This window comes from Cavia porcellus, unplaced genomic scaffold (assembly GCF_034190915.1).
Source record: "Cavia porcellus strain 051 isolate PalLab524CR breed Dunkin Hartley unplaced genomic scaffold, mCavPor4.1 scaffold_9, whole genome shotgun sequence".
NCBI lineage: Eukaryota > Metazoa > Chordata > Mammalia > Rodentia > Caviidae > Cavia > Cavia porcellus.
The window spans coordinates 74,860,144-74,877,307 of record NW_026947492.1 but is presented as its reverse complement, the minus strand read 5'-3'; the positions used below and the strand labels follow the sequence as shown (position 1 = coordinate 74,877,307).

The 17,164-nt window shown below is 35.3% G+C and overlaps 1 protein-coding gene across 1 annotated transcript; it reads left to right on the top strand.

Annotated features, from left to right (window-relative positions):
• Positions 1-3,136: 3,136 nt before the first annotated feature.
• LOC134477585 (olfactory receptor 4P4-like) lies at positions 3,137-4,066 on the top strand. The gene has a single exon (XM_063255687.1). The coding sequence runs from the start codon at positions 3,137-3,139 to the stop codon at positions 4,064-4,066; it is 930 nt and encodes a 309-aa protein (XP_063111757.1).
• Positions 4,067-17,164: the final 13,098 nt, after the last annotated feature.

Below are 17,164 nucleotides of genomic sequence, written 5' to 3'. Positions count from 1 at the left end.
TTTTGGGAACAAATATTTAATGAAAAACTGACATCACTGCATTTTAATTTTAAATTCTGCTTTTGGAGTATATTTGCTTGGGATGATTCTTAAGGGATCACACTCAGGAAAATCCGAATGGTGTTTAGGATAAATTACTTCAATAACAAAAGAATTAAAACTTGTTTTGTATTTGCAAGACAAGTCAAAATAGTAATAAAGTTACAGTTTTGGAATATACTACCATGGTTTAGGTACAGACCTTCCTCTTACTATTTGTGTAGTCTTGGGCTATAGTACTCTTATTTGCAAAACAGAGGCAATAATACAATAACATAGACTCAGTCATAATAAAAGTAAAATGAGCCACAAAATAAAAGGCCTTTAATGCTATTCCTGGAATATATTATTAATAAAGGCATGTAAGCATTTTACTCCAAATACATCACATAATTAAGTATGTATCCTTCCACCTCATATATTTTTATAAAGACATAAGTAGATAAAAAAACAAAAAAAAATCTTATAAAATCTTTCTTGATGACTTTTACATTCCTCATACAGTCTCATGGCTTTAGCCATAATCTACTTTTGATGAACTGTACTTTAATGTTTTTATTTGCTTTTTTTATCTGACACAGAAGTTTCATATCTTTGCCAAATTTCCCTACATATCTTCCTGAAGTGATTTAAACAATAAAGGACAGATTTACAGACAATTTATTTTGAGTAAAAGGTAAATAACAAAATGAATCATACATGTTTTACTCTTAAACTGTATTCATAAATATGTGTAGCTAGTGTGTATCTATGAGTGTGTTTGTGTGTATGTGTGTGTGTGTTTGTGTGTGTGTGTTTGTATGGGCATTAGAGAGGAGTTATAGATTGAAAATTTTCTGTATTACAAGAACGTATGGGATTGAGGATGGATTGGAACTTCTGAATATTTTGACACAAGCTAACTTTGCAGTTTTTCTTAGTGAAGATAGCATAGAAACTATTTTGTAACATTGATGCTCTCACAGGTTTGCATTTCTTCAATTTATAGTTCATCATTGTGTGTATGAAGTCCTAGATTTAAAAGTTAAGAGATCCTGAGTTTTTCACCAATATCGCTGGAAATATTTTGCTGGAGATTTGTACTTCTGCAATTTCAGTTCTCTAGTTTTACTTGAGTTTTGTTTTCTAATTTTAATGACACAATTTTTGTATATTATTTTATGTCATTTAGCATACATATTCATCCAAACAATCTGATCACAAAGCAAATGTTCCAATGCCACTTTTTAAATAACTCCTAGGGTTTTTAATTTCTGTACTTAATGTGTGTTCAGTACATTCATCGAGCCATCTCTTTGTGATTCCCATAACACAAAACTTATAGCCATTGCAAATCTTGCCAAATGAAACTGGTGGCATCTATTTCCTCTTATAAGAATTTGCTCCTTTCTAAATAATTTCTTGGGCTGCTATGGGACCCTTAAAAGTCCTTTATGTCGTAAATCATTTTATATGAATTTATTTTGCTTCTGGCATAAGGCAAATAGATTTGGGTACCATAGTTTCCAGAAAGCAATTGTAAAAGGAAGCTCGCAGAGGCAACCAGTTGATCAGTGCTCTAAACAAAGAGATCAGCGGACAATCTGAGAAGAGTACTTGTCTCTGCTCCTTAGATGAGGCATCTACACATAACAATATATTCTTCCCTTATGGCTGCATTGAAAGAGCACAGATTGTTTAAAATTATTTTTTCTTCTTTTGGCCTGGCTTTGCTAAAGAGGACATTTAGGTACTGATAAAGGTAATGATTTCAGCTTGTTCACTCTGAGCTCCCAGATGGGCAGCATCTGACCACATGAACTCTTTTAGATGTGAGATTAAATCAGCAGGTTCTGTGTAATCAGGAAGTAATTTGCTCTCTACAGTGTGCCTAGCAGATCTGTAGTAAACTTCAATAAATGTACTTACAACTTTAGGGAAATAGTGAAGGTTTTCATATAAAAATAAGTTTTATAATGAATAATTTTCTCTGTCTAGATCCCCAAAGTTGTTTTCTCTGGCTCCTTATTTCCATACCCGCTTTTCCATACCTTGAACTTGGACTAAACATTCTATGGAGAAGCACAGAAAAGGTTTTCAACCAGTTCAGCTAGTTACTACAGTGATTAAAAGCCTTGAATTTTTAAATCTAAGAATATTAACTTCATTTATTTTTGAAACATTAATCGAAAGATTAGGATATTATAGGTAAATTACAAGTAAAATAAGGGAGGACAGGGACTTCTTTAATATTTCACAGTTAGTAAATGATGATAATGAAAGAGAATAGCTTTGTATAGGAATAGAAAGCATCTGGAGTTCCAGTTTGTTTCTAGATGATGTAGCTTTATGCTTAGGATGTGAAAACTTGTCACCAGACATAGGTTTTTACATTGGGTCTTTTGTTTAGTATCTTGATAAATGTAATTGACAGAGGTCTCCTACTGTCTATTTTTGTTTTTATGAAAAATGAATGTCAGAAAAAAGTAATAAGAACTGTGGGAATAATAAAACCCAAAATGTGTAAATGTTATTGCAAAAAAGAAAGAAAAAGAAAGTGCTTTAAAGGACACAAGTGTGTTTAGGTGTGTAAGATATATGACCATATTACTAAGTTTTTGTTGGATCATTGAACACAACTGTTTGCAGTCTCACTGTTTGAATGTCCACTTTGTATGCTTAATTTTGTAACTTGATTAACTATTTCTAAGATGACAATATGTAATCTATTTACTAGTGATTTCTTACTTTTTTTGAAATTCTATATTACTTGTACCCTTTTAATGTTTTGTTTATTTTCTTTGTATAAAAGAACAACTAAAAAAAAAGAAAAATGAATTGCAGAACAGTACCTACTGGGTTTTTGTAAGACTTAAATGTATGCAAATATTTATTAATTTCCATGTATCCTCTTATTAAATATTAAAAATAAAATGATATTTTAAATTAAAAGAGCTTTATAGATCAACCTTGAAACAAGTCTGCTATGATTTCAACTAACTTTTTGATGTGTAAATATCTCCAAAACATATACAATTTACATTATTGAAAATATATTTTGTTTGACATTATTCCAGCTGAATGGGTTTACTGTTTATTGTGGATTCACACTGCCATCATGGAAAATCAGAAGAATGTCACAGAATTTATTTTTCTGGGACTGTGGAGAAATCAGAAACTAGAGCAACTGTCCTTTTTCCTGTTCTTGCTTTGTTACCTGGCCGTCCTTATGGGAAATGTCACCATTTTACTCACGATCACCTGCAGCCACCTAATGGAGCAACCTATGTACTACTTTCTGTGCCACCTTTCCCTCATGGACCTCTGCTATACCTCCAGTGTGGTTCCCAGGCTCATCAGGGACTTGGCTGCTGCAAGAAAAAGCATCTCCTACCACGAGTGTATGACCCAGCTCTTCGCCGCCCACCTATTGGCAGGTGTGGAAATATTCATCTTGGTGTGCATGGCTCTTGACCGCTATGTTGCCATCGTCAAACCACTGCACTATACAGTCATCATGAACCGGAAGAGTTGCAGCATACTGATTGGCACGGCCTGGGGACATGGGTTTTGCCACTCGATCACCCTACTTCTCATGGTTCTCAGTCTGCCCTTCTGTGGTCCTAACCAGATAGATCACTACATATGCGATGTGAAGCCTCTTTTGAAACTTGCTTGCAAAGACGTTCGTGTTGTTAATATCTTACTGACTGCTAATTCGGGGATGGTGGTGGTTGTCATTTTTCTTGTGCTGGTGGCTTCTTATATACTCATTTTGTATCATCTTAGGACAAAGTCATCTGCAGGGTGTCGCAAAGCTCTTTCCACCTGTAGCTCTCATGTAACGGTTGTAGTTTTATTTTTTGTGCCTTGTATTTATATCTATGCACTACCTGCAGGGGACCAGAATATGGACAAGGACATCTCTGTGTTTTACACTGTGATTGCACCCATGCTGAATCCTCTCATCTATACACTAAGAAATATGGAGATGAAGATTTCCATGCGCAAAGTGTGGTCTCAAATGTTACACTGCAGATTAAGGTAAATAAGGGAACATTCATTATGCTTTTACTCCTGCGAGAGATCATGGGAACAATCTAAGCTTTCTCCAGGACGTTAGCATAACTGACCTCTCACGTGACTGCTAGTGAAGTTGTAATCTGTACTTTTAAGTAGCTCAGATATTTCCATATATATATGGACCAGTTTAAGGAATACAAAAAGTGGACTTTGAAAGCACTCTTTATTTTATATGTCTCTTTTTCTCCAATAAAAGAAATCACATGAAATCCTATTTTCTTTGAGATAAGACCCAGTGTTTTCACTGTTAATCTTTTGAATCTGTTCAGGTCTGATATGTTCATTTCAGAACTCATCATATTAGAAGTATGTCATTACATAATTAGATTTGGTGTCATGAATAACTGGATATCATACTAATTCTGTCAGTTTTTATATATGATTTTGACAGTTTTCATTAATTATATGTCTCTATTTCTATAACATCTATAAAATGAGGTAATACTACATTTCCTAAATATGGAAGATTAGATTACATATGTGAATTTTTTGGTGATAATGCAAATTAAACTGAGCTATTACCCAGTGTCTGTATTATTATTATTATTATTATTATTGTTATTATTATTATCATTTTCAGTACTGGCCATTGAACTGAGGGTTTTGTACTGGGTTTCACCCCTAGACTATGTGTAAGTTTTCAATTGGTTATTTATCTTTTGAGGTAAGGTCTCAGTGAACTACTTTGCCGGGACTAGGTTCAAACTTGGATCTTCCTGCTTCAGCCTCCCAAGATGATGGGACTGCACTTGAGTGGTAACAATTTTGGCTAGCCTGGCACATGTAAGTTTTAATGGGAGAGGTCAGAAAAGATAATTTCATGTTCCTATTATTTCTTCTTTTCCTGCAGCTCTTTTTGTGTGGCTTTATAGTAAAATCTCTCTCATCTCTAGGGCTTTGGTCTTGTTCTCTCCTTTCCTTGGGATGTCCCTGTTGCTATGCTCAGAGTCTGAGCTCCACAGATCCTTGCACACTGGGTGCTATATTCTTCAAGAAGAAACCAAAAGTATTTTGAATTCTTTAGTCTTCTTTACTGCTATTCTTCTGTGCATTTACCACCTCTCAGAGGTACCATGTAACATGTGTGTCTCTGCTCATAAACTATAATTTTTACAATTTTAATGGACCATAATTTTATGTGCTCTATTTTTATTTTTGTTTATATCTTACTTTTTTAGTAATAGCTCAAATTTGAGAGAAATAAACAGTGAGTTACACTGAAAGATACTGTTTTCTTTTCTGTTTGATGTGTGCTGTTCTTAAATCTTTAGAATATTTTCATATGTAAATAACAATTGTGCCCTAATAACAAGCAATAACTGAAAGAGAAAAAAGTGAACAAACTTCTCCACATGCCTTTTAGCAAGAAAATAAAGTCCAGTTTCCTGTCAGTCCTCTATCTGATCTGTTTATTCACTGATTTTTTGCATGTGAGGAGCACTACTATTTCAGCTGTAGTTTCTCGCATCTCATAAAATAATTTGACCTGATCTGTGATCTGAGCCTATGTTCCCATTGCCTGGTATTTGCCTTTACTCAGGTACTTATGTCTTCTCAGCAGCATGGCTGAATGAATTAACTTCAGAATTTCCTTGATTGAGGTTTTCTTGGTTCAAGGCAAGGTCTATACCAAGCAAAAATTTAGTTGTTGCTGAGTTTGTCTTCAGTGCTAAATCTCCTTTATCATGTTTGAATGCTCAGAAATTTTGAAGTATCGGTGTCATCACCTGCCTCATCTTTTCTCCCACTTCTTTCTCTTCTTCCTTGCCCTCCTCTTGATCCTCCATTTTTTGCACCTCTTGCTTCTGCTTCTGATTTAAGATCTCTCTATGTTCCCCATTCTGTGCTTATTAATCACTTCTTTCTCTTGAATCTGTGCAAAACTTAGACTCTCAGGGGAAACACTGTCCATTCAAAAAGAAAATCTGTATTAACTACTTATGTGTTTTTTCAAACCTTTATTTGACTCAAGTTTTTCCTTGGAACTTTTGGATGGTTTTTAAGCATAGGCACATAGTACGTACAAATACTCCTGTGCATGAGGAGTGTGTCCATGTTCTTCTGACCAGGAGGTTTTGTGAATTTCCAGCATGGGTCAGGGAAATGTCCATCCAGTCAGAACGAATGCTAGGCAGCAAAACAAAGAAAAACTAAAACCTTTTGTTATGTTATGCTACTCTAATTGCCCAAAATTGTACTGAAATAATTACAGTGATTTTATATAATTAGACCATTAACACAATCTATTGATCAAAGACTAATTGTTTTTGCTTGTTGTCATGTCCAGAATTGACTTTCTGGGCTACTCATTATGTCTAATATTTGCAAAAAATCTCCATCAATTAAATATGGAAGAGAACTTGATCCAATGTCTTGTTCTGTATATGAGTATGAGCAATACATATAAGAATACTTATTAAATTGTAAATAGGTAGTTTAAAAAATTCTATCAAATTACACAGAAATTTATTGGTAATTTAGATATTAAACATTAATCAATTTTAAAAGAAATGTCTTAATTGAATGGACATCCACTCATTTCACATGAAACCATTCTTTAATCCCATAACTATCAGAAGTGGTTTGGAACTCAAAAATAAGAACTCAAGGACAGATTGAAGCCAAAGCTATACCTTCTGCATGTATTATCGTTTTCACATTCTTCAACTTTTTCTCTAACCATACCTATATCTCTAAATACCCAGTAAAATTCACTTAGACTCTTTCTGTTAGGACCTTCAGATGAATCATTAAGTTATTTATTTGGGAGTTTTCTGATCTTCTAATGTAGACACATAGCTATGAATTAAAGGGAAAAAATAGCAGGATATAATATAGTAACCCACTTTGACTTTCTATTATCTCGATTTGAAGCCCTGTATTACTCTCATCATCTTGTTTTTGACTGAGGTTCCTCTATTCTCTTTTGCTGGATAGTATCAGGTTCGAAAGTTTAGGCATCAGCTGAGAAGATAATGAGATTCATTATAACGCCCATTCTCGACTTTTACCTACTTTTGAAGACCTACAATGTCTCCAATGTTTTGGTTTTGTCGGTTTTGTTCTTTACTGTTTTGTTCAATTGTATTACAACTAATGATATAGGCAATTCTATTAGAGATAGCGGGAGGCATTATGGTAACCATTGTTGATCACCTTGTATTATGTTTTTATATTATCTATTATGTCCACCCTTTTGACTTGACCGATTCTGTTCTGTTATGTCACATTTGGTTTTACTCTCTTTCAAAAAAGCAATAAGAACCGTGGGAGCAATGAAACCCAAAATGTGTAATAGTCATTGTACAAAAGAGAGGAAAAGAAAGTGCTCTAAACTATATAACTGCATGTATATTTAAGTGTATAAGATAGAAAATGATATCACAGAGTTTTATTGGATCATTGAACAGAACTGTTTGCAGTATCATTGTTGGAATGTCCACTCTACAAGATTTAATTTTGTGACTTGAACAATTATTTCTAAGATGGCAATATGTAATCCATTAACTAGTGATTTCCTACTGCGCATTTTTTCCTCTGTAAATCTGTATAACTTGTACCCCTTCACTGTTTTTTTTCTTTTCTCCTTAAATAAATAAAAAAAAGAAATGCTTTCAATATGTCTCACAGATATTGATATGTTTTGCTTCTTTCATTTGATTCCAGGAATTTTTATTTTTCCCTGATTTATTTTGTGACCCATTCATTCTTCAAAAGCTGTTATATAGCTGGGGCTATAGCTCAGTGTCACAGTGCCTGACTGACACTCAAAGCCATGTGTTCAATTCCTGGTATAAAAAAGTGTATTTTTAAATTACGACTTCCTGTGGTTTCTTCTATCAATTTTTAATGTTATTTTATTGAGATGATGTTAGGGTGCATCAGAAAATTTTACTTGTTTTGCATTTACTGTGACTTATTTATGGCCTAACATGTGATCTATTTGGGGAGAAAAATTCCATAGGGTAACAAAAAATGTGTTTTGCTGTTTTTCAAAAAAAATCTCTACAGATAGCTGAGCCCATTTGATCTATAGTCTAATTTCACATGTTTCCTTGTTTTTTTTTTTTAACTAGTTGACCAGTTTAACTAGTTGACAATTACTTAGAGTGGTGCACTTAAGATCCCAATATGATTATATTTATACCTTTGTGTCTTTTGATTACAGACAGAAACTTTTAAGGAAATTTGATGCACAAAAATTCAGTGCATATATATTTCCAGCTGTTATTGCTTCTTGCTGTATTCTTCCCTTTACCAATATGTAATGATATTTTTTCTTTTAAATAGTGTTGGTCTGAAGATGATTTTAACAGACATAAGTATACTTCTGATTACTCTTAAGCTCAGCTTCATTAGCTCCTTTTCTGTCCTTTGACTTTTCATCTTTGTAGGTGAAATGTATCTTTTGAGGCAACATGTAAATTGGTCTTACTTTTTTATCCTATTTACCGGTCTGTATTTAGAGACTTAACTTTCTTTACATTAGAGGTTATTGAAATGTCTGAGTTAGTTCCTGGTATTTTTCTGCACTTTGATTCATTAATCTCTCTCACCTCCTCTCCTGTATCTCTAGCTCTCTATCTCTCTCTCTGTCTGTCTCCTCTCTTTCTAAGTTAATCTTCTAGTGAAACTTATTCCTTCTCTTGCCTTCCTTGATGTTATTTCAAAATCACTGTTTAGGATCATCTTCTCTTGTTGGTCATGGATTTCTTTAGTGTTTCTTTATCTTGAAAGACCTTTTGATTTTACAGTATATTTCTGCTTCTATTTTAAATGATAACCTTGCAGGATACAATAATCTGCTTTGGCAATCAAATTATCTTCTAGGAATTTCTTCTGACTGGTACAAACAAATATGTTTCTATCTGTTCTTTCTTTTCGTTTTTATAGTAAAGTGTAGCATGGCCACCTTCTATTCGTTTCTATGCCATGCCATGCTCTTTTATACTAACTAAATATGGTTTCTTCAGCTGCTTGTCTTCCATGGACCTTTATTATGCCCCTCATGCAACACATTCTGTTTACTAAGTCAGCAGAATCTGTTTTATTTTCTGGTTTTTTTTTTAAATTTAAATTTTATTTTAAAGAGAAAAAACAGGAAAATCAAGAAGCAAACAGACAAAAAACACAACAAACAAAATGACAACAGTAAGAACAACAAAAACAATAGTGATATAGGATTTTAAACCAAGATAATAGGAATTTAACAATGGTTGTTATATTGTATATTCTTTCTCAGGTTACCAGATACAGGGATGCAAAATTGATCAAACAATATAATTTCCCTTTGAGCAGCTTCTTTGCATTTTACCATATCTATTGGATTTTTTTGGATTTTATTTATTTCTTCAGTTTCTTACAGTAGTAAGACAATATGGTGTGTACACATGCAAGTCTGATTTATTTCACTTGTGAGTATGATTTCTAGTTGCATCCATTTACCTACAAAAGCCTTGAATTTACCATTCTTTATGGCTGAATAACATTCCACTGTATAAAAATACCATGTCTCTTTTGGACCATTCCTCAGTTGATGAGCTTTGGGGGTATATCCATGATCTGATTATTATGAATTGTGCAGCTATAAACATGGATGGTATGATGTTTTCAATTCTTCTGGGAAAATACTTAGAAGGTTATAGTTGAGTCAAATGGAACCTCTCATCCTAGTTTTCTGAGAAATCCCTCCACTGATTTCCACAGTAGTTGTATAACTCTGCACTGCCCAAACCCCTGCCAGTAGTTGTCACTGGTTGATTTCTTGATGTTGGTCATTCTTTCTGGAGTAAGATGATATCTCAGTGTTGTTTGAATTTGCATTTCTCAAATGACCAGTGATGTTGAACATTTTTTCATTTATTTATTCATCATTTTTATTTCTTCATCTGAGAAGAGTGTATTAATCTCAGCTCATTTTTAATTGGGTCTTTAAATTTTGATTTTTAAAAAATTGTTTGTACATTCTAGACAGAAGTCCTTTGTCTCAGGGACAAATGGCAAAATATTTTCTCAATTCACATTTTGTTTTTTTTTTACTTTATTGGTGATTTGTTTCAATGTGAAATTTTTTTTTCATATGATGAGATCCCAATTGTTGATTTAATGAAACACTTGGCATGTAGTTTGCAGCTTGGTTTTTGTTCATGAAATCTTTGACTACCCCTGTGTTTTCTAGGGTCATGTGAAGTGCAGGTCAGTACCTCTCTGGAGGTATTTCGGTCTTCATTATGACTGCCACAGCCTTTTATCATTGTGGTACTGCGTGCAACCTCTTCACCACATGCATATCATAAAAAGGAAAAACTGCAATCTTGGCTGTTAGAACTTGATGCAGTTTCCAATTCATGTCTGCTTTTTTTTTTTTGTGAAAATCACCACTGTTTTTATAATAGTTTTCTTTTGCTAAATATTCCTTATCCTAATACCTAACTCACTTGTTGCCAATTTAGATACCTTTGTAAGTTACCTTTTTATTTTGTTTGTTTATGTCACTATATAACTGTAAAAACAATAAAGTCTGCACTGAGAAATAGAAAGTGAAGAAATATTACAAAGAAGATAAATTTAGGTAGAGTTTAGAAAGTATTTCACAAATTTAACATCATTGACTGTCACCAGTTGATCAACAAATACTGGCAAGTTTAAATTTAATTTTTATAAAGCATCACATTTGTCAATATCAAAGTTGAAAATTAATGTGCAGAAAATGATCAAGAATGTTAGATGATAGGACAATATGTATTTCACAGGTTTTTTTTTCTTTTTCGTTTTTATAGGTACCAGGAATAGAACTCACGACTGCCTGCTTACAAGGCAGGCGCTTATGCCGCTGAGCTAAATCCCCAGTCCCTATTTCACAGTTTATTAAAAAGCAAAATAGTGGGGTCAGGGAATTAGCTCAGGGGCATAAGTGCCTGCCTGCAAGCGTGAAGTCGTGAGTTTGATCCCCAATATCACACACCAAAAAAGAAGAAACAAAACAAATATTTCCTATTTAATTGGACTCAGGACATTAACAGCACACATGATTTAGTTTAAAATTTAAAATATTTTCTAAGACAAATTCAAAGGACATTTACGTACTCTTCTCACAGGTCTAGAGCACTGCTGTGTAACCTGAATAATAATGTGTAAATAATAAAACAAATGATAACCAATGGGCCAAAAATTTAACATGGGTACAAGTGTACCTCTTAGTGAAGAAATGAAACTCAGGTGTTTGCACACTCTATAATTTATTTATATTCTGTATTAGGGAGGTGCCACTATTCTGATTATCAGTTTCCCTCCAAGGTTATAAAACTGTAACTTAGGGCCAGAGATTAATCTCAGTGCTATAAGCTCCTGCCTGGCAAGCACAAGGTCATGAGTTCAAGCCCTGGTCAACAAAAAACTGTACTTCAATCTCAGCTCGATGTCTTGATTCCCACTTCCCATCATCTTGCTCCTACTGAAGGTTGTCTTTCCCCCACAGAATGACCACGTTTTCTTTACAAACACACTGCCACTGAATGAGTTCTTGCTGTCCTGGTGTCAACAAGAGATCTAGGGAAAATACAGAACTGGTGTAGGGATTATCTTCAGGGCTGGAGCTGTTCTGTGTATGTTTTACTGCTAAAAGTTCTTTACACATCTATTATTTTTCCTTTTATTTTGGAGCTATGGAGACTACGGAAATGAAAAAAATAAAATTTAAAAGTATAGGAAAGGCAGTTTTGCAATACCTTCATCACTTTCCCGTAATCCTAGGCAATATGGACAAGTATCCCAGCACATGTGTTAAACAGAGAAAAATAGACAACAAACTTTTGCTGGAATCCCAACTAGAGGTGTGCATCAAGAAAACTCAGCACCTAGGAAATGCTTATGACTGCAGACTAAGCCTCCAGGCCTTTCTAGGACTTTACAAGCCTCTGTGATTCTAGGATCCAGCCTGGCTTCTGCAAACAGAGCATTTGATACCTTTTCTCATCCAGCTAATAAAACCATGCTCCTGATCTCTCTCTGCATTAAGATAACCCCAGAGGCCAAAGAAACCACCAGAAAGTCAGACTTCAGACATTCTTAGCAGTAGGATCACCCTCCATTCCAAGTCATTAGGCTGTTCCTATATATGAAGGATGCAGGCCCATCCAGGACCAAGGAAGCCCTTGCAATCTCACCCAAGCATCAGGTAAAGCCCCCTCCTCACGTAACATGACAGTATCAGCAAACATGAGATTTAGCCCATGCTCATGGACCCAGAATCAAGGAACTTTCTCACAGGCCTTGTTTTCTGATAACAAACCATTACCTGAGATTACAGGCTACCAACCTGTCTTGTGGATCTGTGATCTTTGCCAGCTATAATACCAGCATGGCCATAGGATTAAGGCTATTCTCATGGCCAAAAGCCATCAAGGTCACAATGTCCAGGAGGTCTGTCCCCACACACTTGCATCAGAACCACCACGGTATAACCTTTAGACAGGCAAGACTCTGTTGACTGAGACTTAATGCCACACCTGTAAATTCAGGTTGTAGAACTCTTTTGAAAAGAAGTGACCAGAGTGAGCATCCTTTTCTCATTCTCAGTCTTACAAAGAAGCTTCTAAACTTTCAATTTCTCACCTTTGGATGCAATATTAGCAGATGGATTGTTGTATGTGGTCCTTGTTGTGTAAATGCACATTCTTTTTGTCCCTAATTTTTTATAGTTTTATCATGCATAAATATTGAATTTTGCATTTTATGTCTGTTGAGAGGAAAATATGTACTTCCCTTTACTCCTTGAATATAGCACATCACATTTATAGACTTGTAAATGTTGAACTATGCTTATACCTATAAGATAAAATACACTTACCTATACTACATCATCTATTACTAATTCTGTTGAGGATTTACAAAGCTATGCTCAGCCAGAATGTTGGTCTGAAATTTCCTTTTGCAGTATCCTTGTCTTTTTCTGATATCAGAATAACACTGGGTTTAGGAATGGAGGTACAGTTTACCAGCAAACACAAGTTCCTGAGCTCATAATGAATAATCCAGAATTCATAAAATGAACTTTTATCTTCAGAGTTTTCAGACTTTTGCAAAGCATTTGTACATTAACATCAAAGGGGAGGTTTTTTTTATTTCATTTTTCTTTGTTTCAGTTAAAAAACAAATATTGAACTATCAAGTGAAATTAATATTTGAGGAATCATAATCTGAATTTGTAGATGGGGAAATTTCCCAATTTTACTTCCTTTCATTTAAATCAAATAAAGGTAGCTTCATCTGCATTGGTGAAAAATTTGCCATGTCTTTACTAATTTCTGCTTCCATATCAGGGTTTCGTCCATTCTATACTTATAAAGGTGATTAATTTTCAAGGTAGAGATAACTATTCATAAGACAAGATGATAGTGAAATTGAACCTCCATCTTTCGCAAATGACAGGAACTACAGAAAGTTAAATGATTTACTTAAAATATAGCGTCATGATTTCAGAATCAGGTTTATGTAAATTTGGTCCATTTTCTACTACACTGAGCCACATCTTTATAGCAATGTGACCAGGTGAGGAGCTGCACATTCATTTGCATAAGATCCAGATTTCCTAAGTAAGAGAACCTAGAGAGATTCGTTAACATCTACTACTTGAGGACCCATGAGTGAATGTGGTGGCCGGCAATGGCAGCACTTGGAAGGGAAAATGTGACATGTCTTTCTGCTTCTGCACCAAAAATAAAGCAGGTATTCCTGAGTATATAAGCAACACCATATGTCTATGCATGGAAATTGTTTCAAAATTAATCAGTGGACCTTATACATAACACAAAATAACCTTAGAGACAGATGAATATTCCTTTAAAAATGATAAAGGAGAGATATTTTATAAAACATGAGACTCCATGAATTTTCTTTAGCACTCTTTACTTTTCTTCCTTATCTGAAGTGAAAAAATAGATTGACATAACAGGGCCAAAAGACATAGGTGGTAAGATTTTAAGTGTGCATGTCCAAGAATAGTAAGCAGCCATTTTCCCAAAGCCAACTACTGCAAATATTTACTTGCTCCTGAATTAGAAATAAATGATAATATTTTTTTCTATTTGTCCTCCAGATAATATTATTGTCTCATGGACCAGGAGCAATGCAGTAAAATGCTGCTGGGTGGGTGGAGTTTTGCACTCTGTTATCCAAATGACTCTCCTAGTTCAACTCCCCTTTGGTGGCCCTGGTGAGATCAATCACTACGTTTGCGATGCTCACCCTCTGATGAAGATCACTTGCATAAATACTTATGTTGTCAGTGTTATGGTGACAGCCAACAGTGGTTCCACTGCTTTGGGGAGTTTCACCATCTTGCTCATCTCCTATGTCATCATCCTTTTGTCTCTGCAGAAGCAGTCAGTGGAAAGTAGACCATAAGCCCACTCCAACTATGGCTCCCACATTGCAGTGGTCATCATTTTTTTTTTTTGGTCCCGGTACTTTTTTTTTTTTTTCTCTTTTTTGTTTTTATCGGCACCAGGGATCAAACTCACGATTGCCTGCTTGCAAGGCAGGTGCTTACGCCGCTGAGCTAAATCCCAGCCCCAGTCCCTGTACTTTTATGTACATGAGACCTGACACGAACTTTGCTGAGTATAAGATAGTGGTCGTTAACTATGCCATCATTACTCTCATGTTAAATCTCTAACTTATACACTGAGAAATGCAGAAGTGAAGAATAAAGATGAGGAAATTGTGGAACAGAAAGATGTTCTGGGAGGTCAATGACAAAGAGCTGAAAGTAATAATTAACACTGGAAGATGTGGAAAATTTTTCAGTTTTGTTAATTCTTCTGTGCAGAGAGGAAGCAGCAACACCTCACAACATTTGCAAGCAAACACAAGAGACAATGATGTATTCTACAGAAGTGAAGTATGATCATTATTATCATAATTATTGTACTTATTTTATGATCAGATGCTTTTCTGAAATGCACTCAATAGAGAAATCATCATTATAAGAATCTCAAGCATGCTTATTCTCAGCATCATTATTTTTTCCTCTTCCTTTTACCAACGCACCATGTTCTTTAAAAATGCTAACGTTCTCAGGAGTACTGAAGGCTGTTTCTAGGGGTTTGAACTATGATTGGGACACACTGGGCATTTAACATTTGTATATGAGATGAACAATACAATATCTGAAAAGCAAAACCAAGCCAAAGTATTCTTATAAAGGACTCCAAACATAGAAAAAACTGGTGTAGAAATTTGGATTGTGAACCAAGATGAGGAAAGAATGTAACTTAAAACTGAAAAGATGAAGCTTTACCTATGATCCTGTTTGAAAGATGGTATTCATTGTCTTTACACCAACATGAAGAATATGGGATGGATCAATGTGTAAAATGCTCCTTTCAAGCTGTATCTTTGAGCTGGGCGTGGTGGCTCATGCCTGTAATCCCTGCACTTGGGAGGCTGAGGCAGGAGGATCACTGCAATTGCAAGACCAGCCTGGGCTACAAAGTGAGCTCAAGGCCAGCCTGAACTGCATAGTGAGACCCTGTCTCAAAAAGCAAAAAAACAACAACAAAAAAATAAACTGTAATGTTGGCTGATCGATAACAGCAGACTACAGAGGCTCCCCGAGATAGTCAACTTCGAATTCAACATAATACAGCATGGGGAGTCCCGAACAGAGGGAGATGAATTCTCTCATCCCAAGAAGAAACTAAGGTGAGAAGAACCAATCAAACATACAGTCTCAGTGCTACTACTGGAACAGCTAAAGGTTCAGTGCTCCTGCTGCAGCACCTGAATTCAACAGGCAGCGACTTACCGAACCGTAGGAAATTCTGCCACTTTGACTCACTGGAAACCCACTTGCACTGAGGACGGGAGTTGGTGAAACAAATGGAAAACTGAGATGATAGGAAACCTGCATTGACCTGTGATGAGTCACAAGAAGAAAACCATTCCACAGATAAGGGGGCTCCAACAGATGACATTCTGGGACTGGGAAGGACTGGCAGGAGCAAGAGGCAGTAATGACTTCAATCAGTTGCTCCATTCCCAAACGGGACTGGTGGAGTGAGCTTGGCCTGGGTCACACAACCTCGCTGAGACCAAATAGGATATCTGAAATCAATTCCCTACAGCGGTGACACACACTAACACAGTGAAGGCCTCAGCAGTTTGACTGACCTGGAGGGGAGCGTCCAGCATATGCTGCCCCTGTTTGCAACTCGCTAGCACACTGCAGTGAGACGGGTCATCTAGCCAGCGTGCTTTAGAAGAATTGAAACCAACAAAGAAAGAAATTGGGGCCTCCTGGAAGAAGCAAAAAAGATGGGAAGAGAAAGCAACAACAAAAAGTCCCCAGGTCTCAACCCTAAGAACATTGACCCAGGACAGGTAAATACAAAGGAAAATGAGAACACCAAACATGCAATATCAGACAAGGCACTAGTGGACATAAAGAGATTTCTTCAGGATAGGTGAGTTCAAAAGTGAAACATTTAGACAAGTAAAGCAAGATACAAAAAATTAATAAAAGAGATGCTAAGTGCCTCTCAAGAAGACACAGAGAGAAGAATGGAGGAACTCAAACAGAGGAGAGAACCATTGGATGAAGAATATAGAGAAAATATAGAAAACATGAAACAGATTTAAAGAGATTATCAGGAAATTAAAAACTATAGAAAGATGGCAAAACTGCTTGAAAGAAACTAAGGATAGATTATTCAAACTGGAGGACAGGTTTGCAATGGGGGATTAGGAAAAGAAAAACTTTTTTAAAATAACAAGGAAATAAGCAGTAGCAATACAAAGGCTAGAAGATGACAAGAGGATCTACAACTTGAGAATAAAGAATGTGAATGAAGAAACGGGTACAATCAACTAGTGATTGCTTATTGTTTTTTTTCTTTGAATGTATGTATTATTTCTACCCATTTTTGGTTTTGTTTAGTCTTTATTTAAGTAAAATTTAAAAAATAAACCAACATGCTCTTAATATTCTTTTCATTGTAGAGAATACTTCTTGTTGTGTGCATTGGTATCTTTACCAGTGGTAAGAAACTCAAATAAGATTCCT

Excerpts from the sequence above, each read along its gene's own strand:
- LOC134477585 (XM_063255687.1), top strand. The coding sequence starts at position 3,137 with ATGGAAAATCAGAAGAATGTCACAGAATTTATTTTTCTGGGACTGTGG.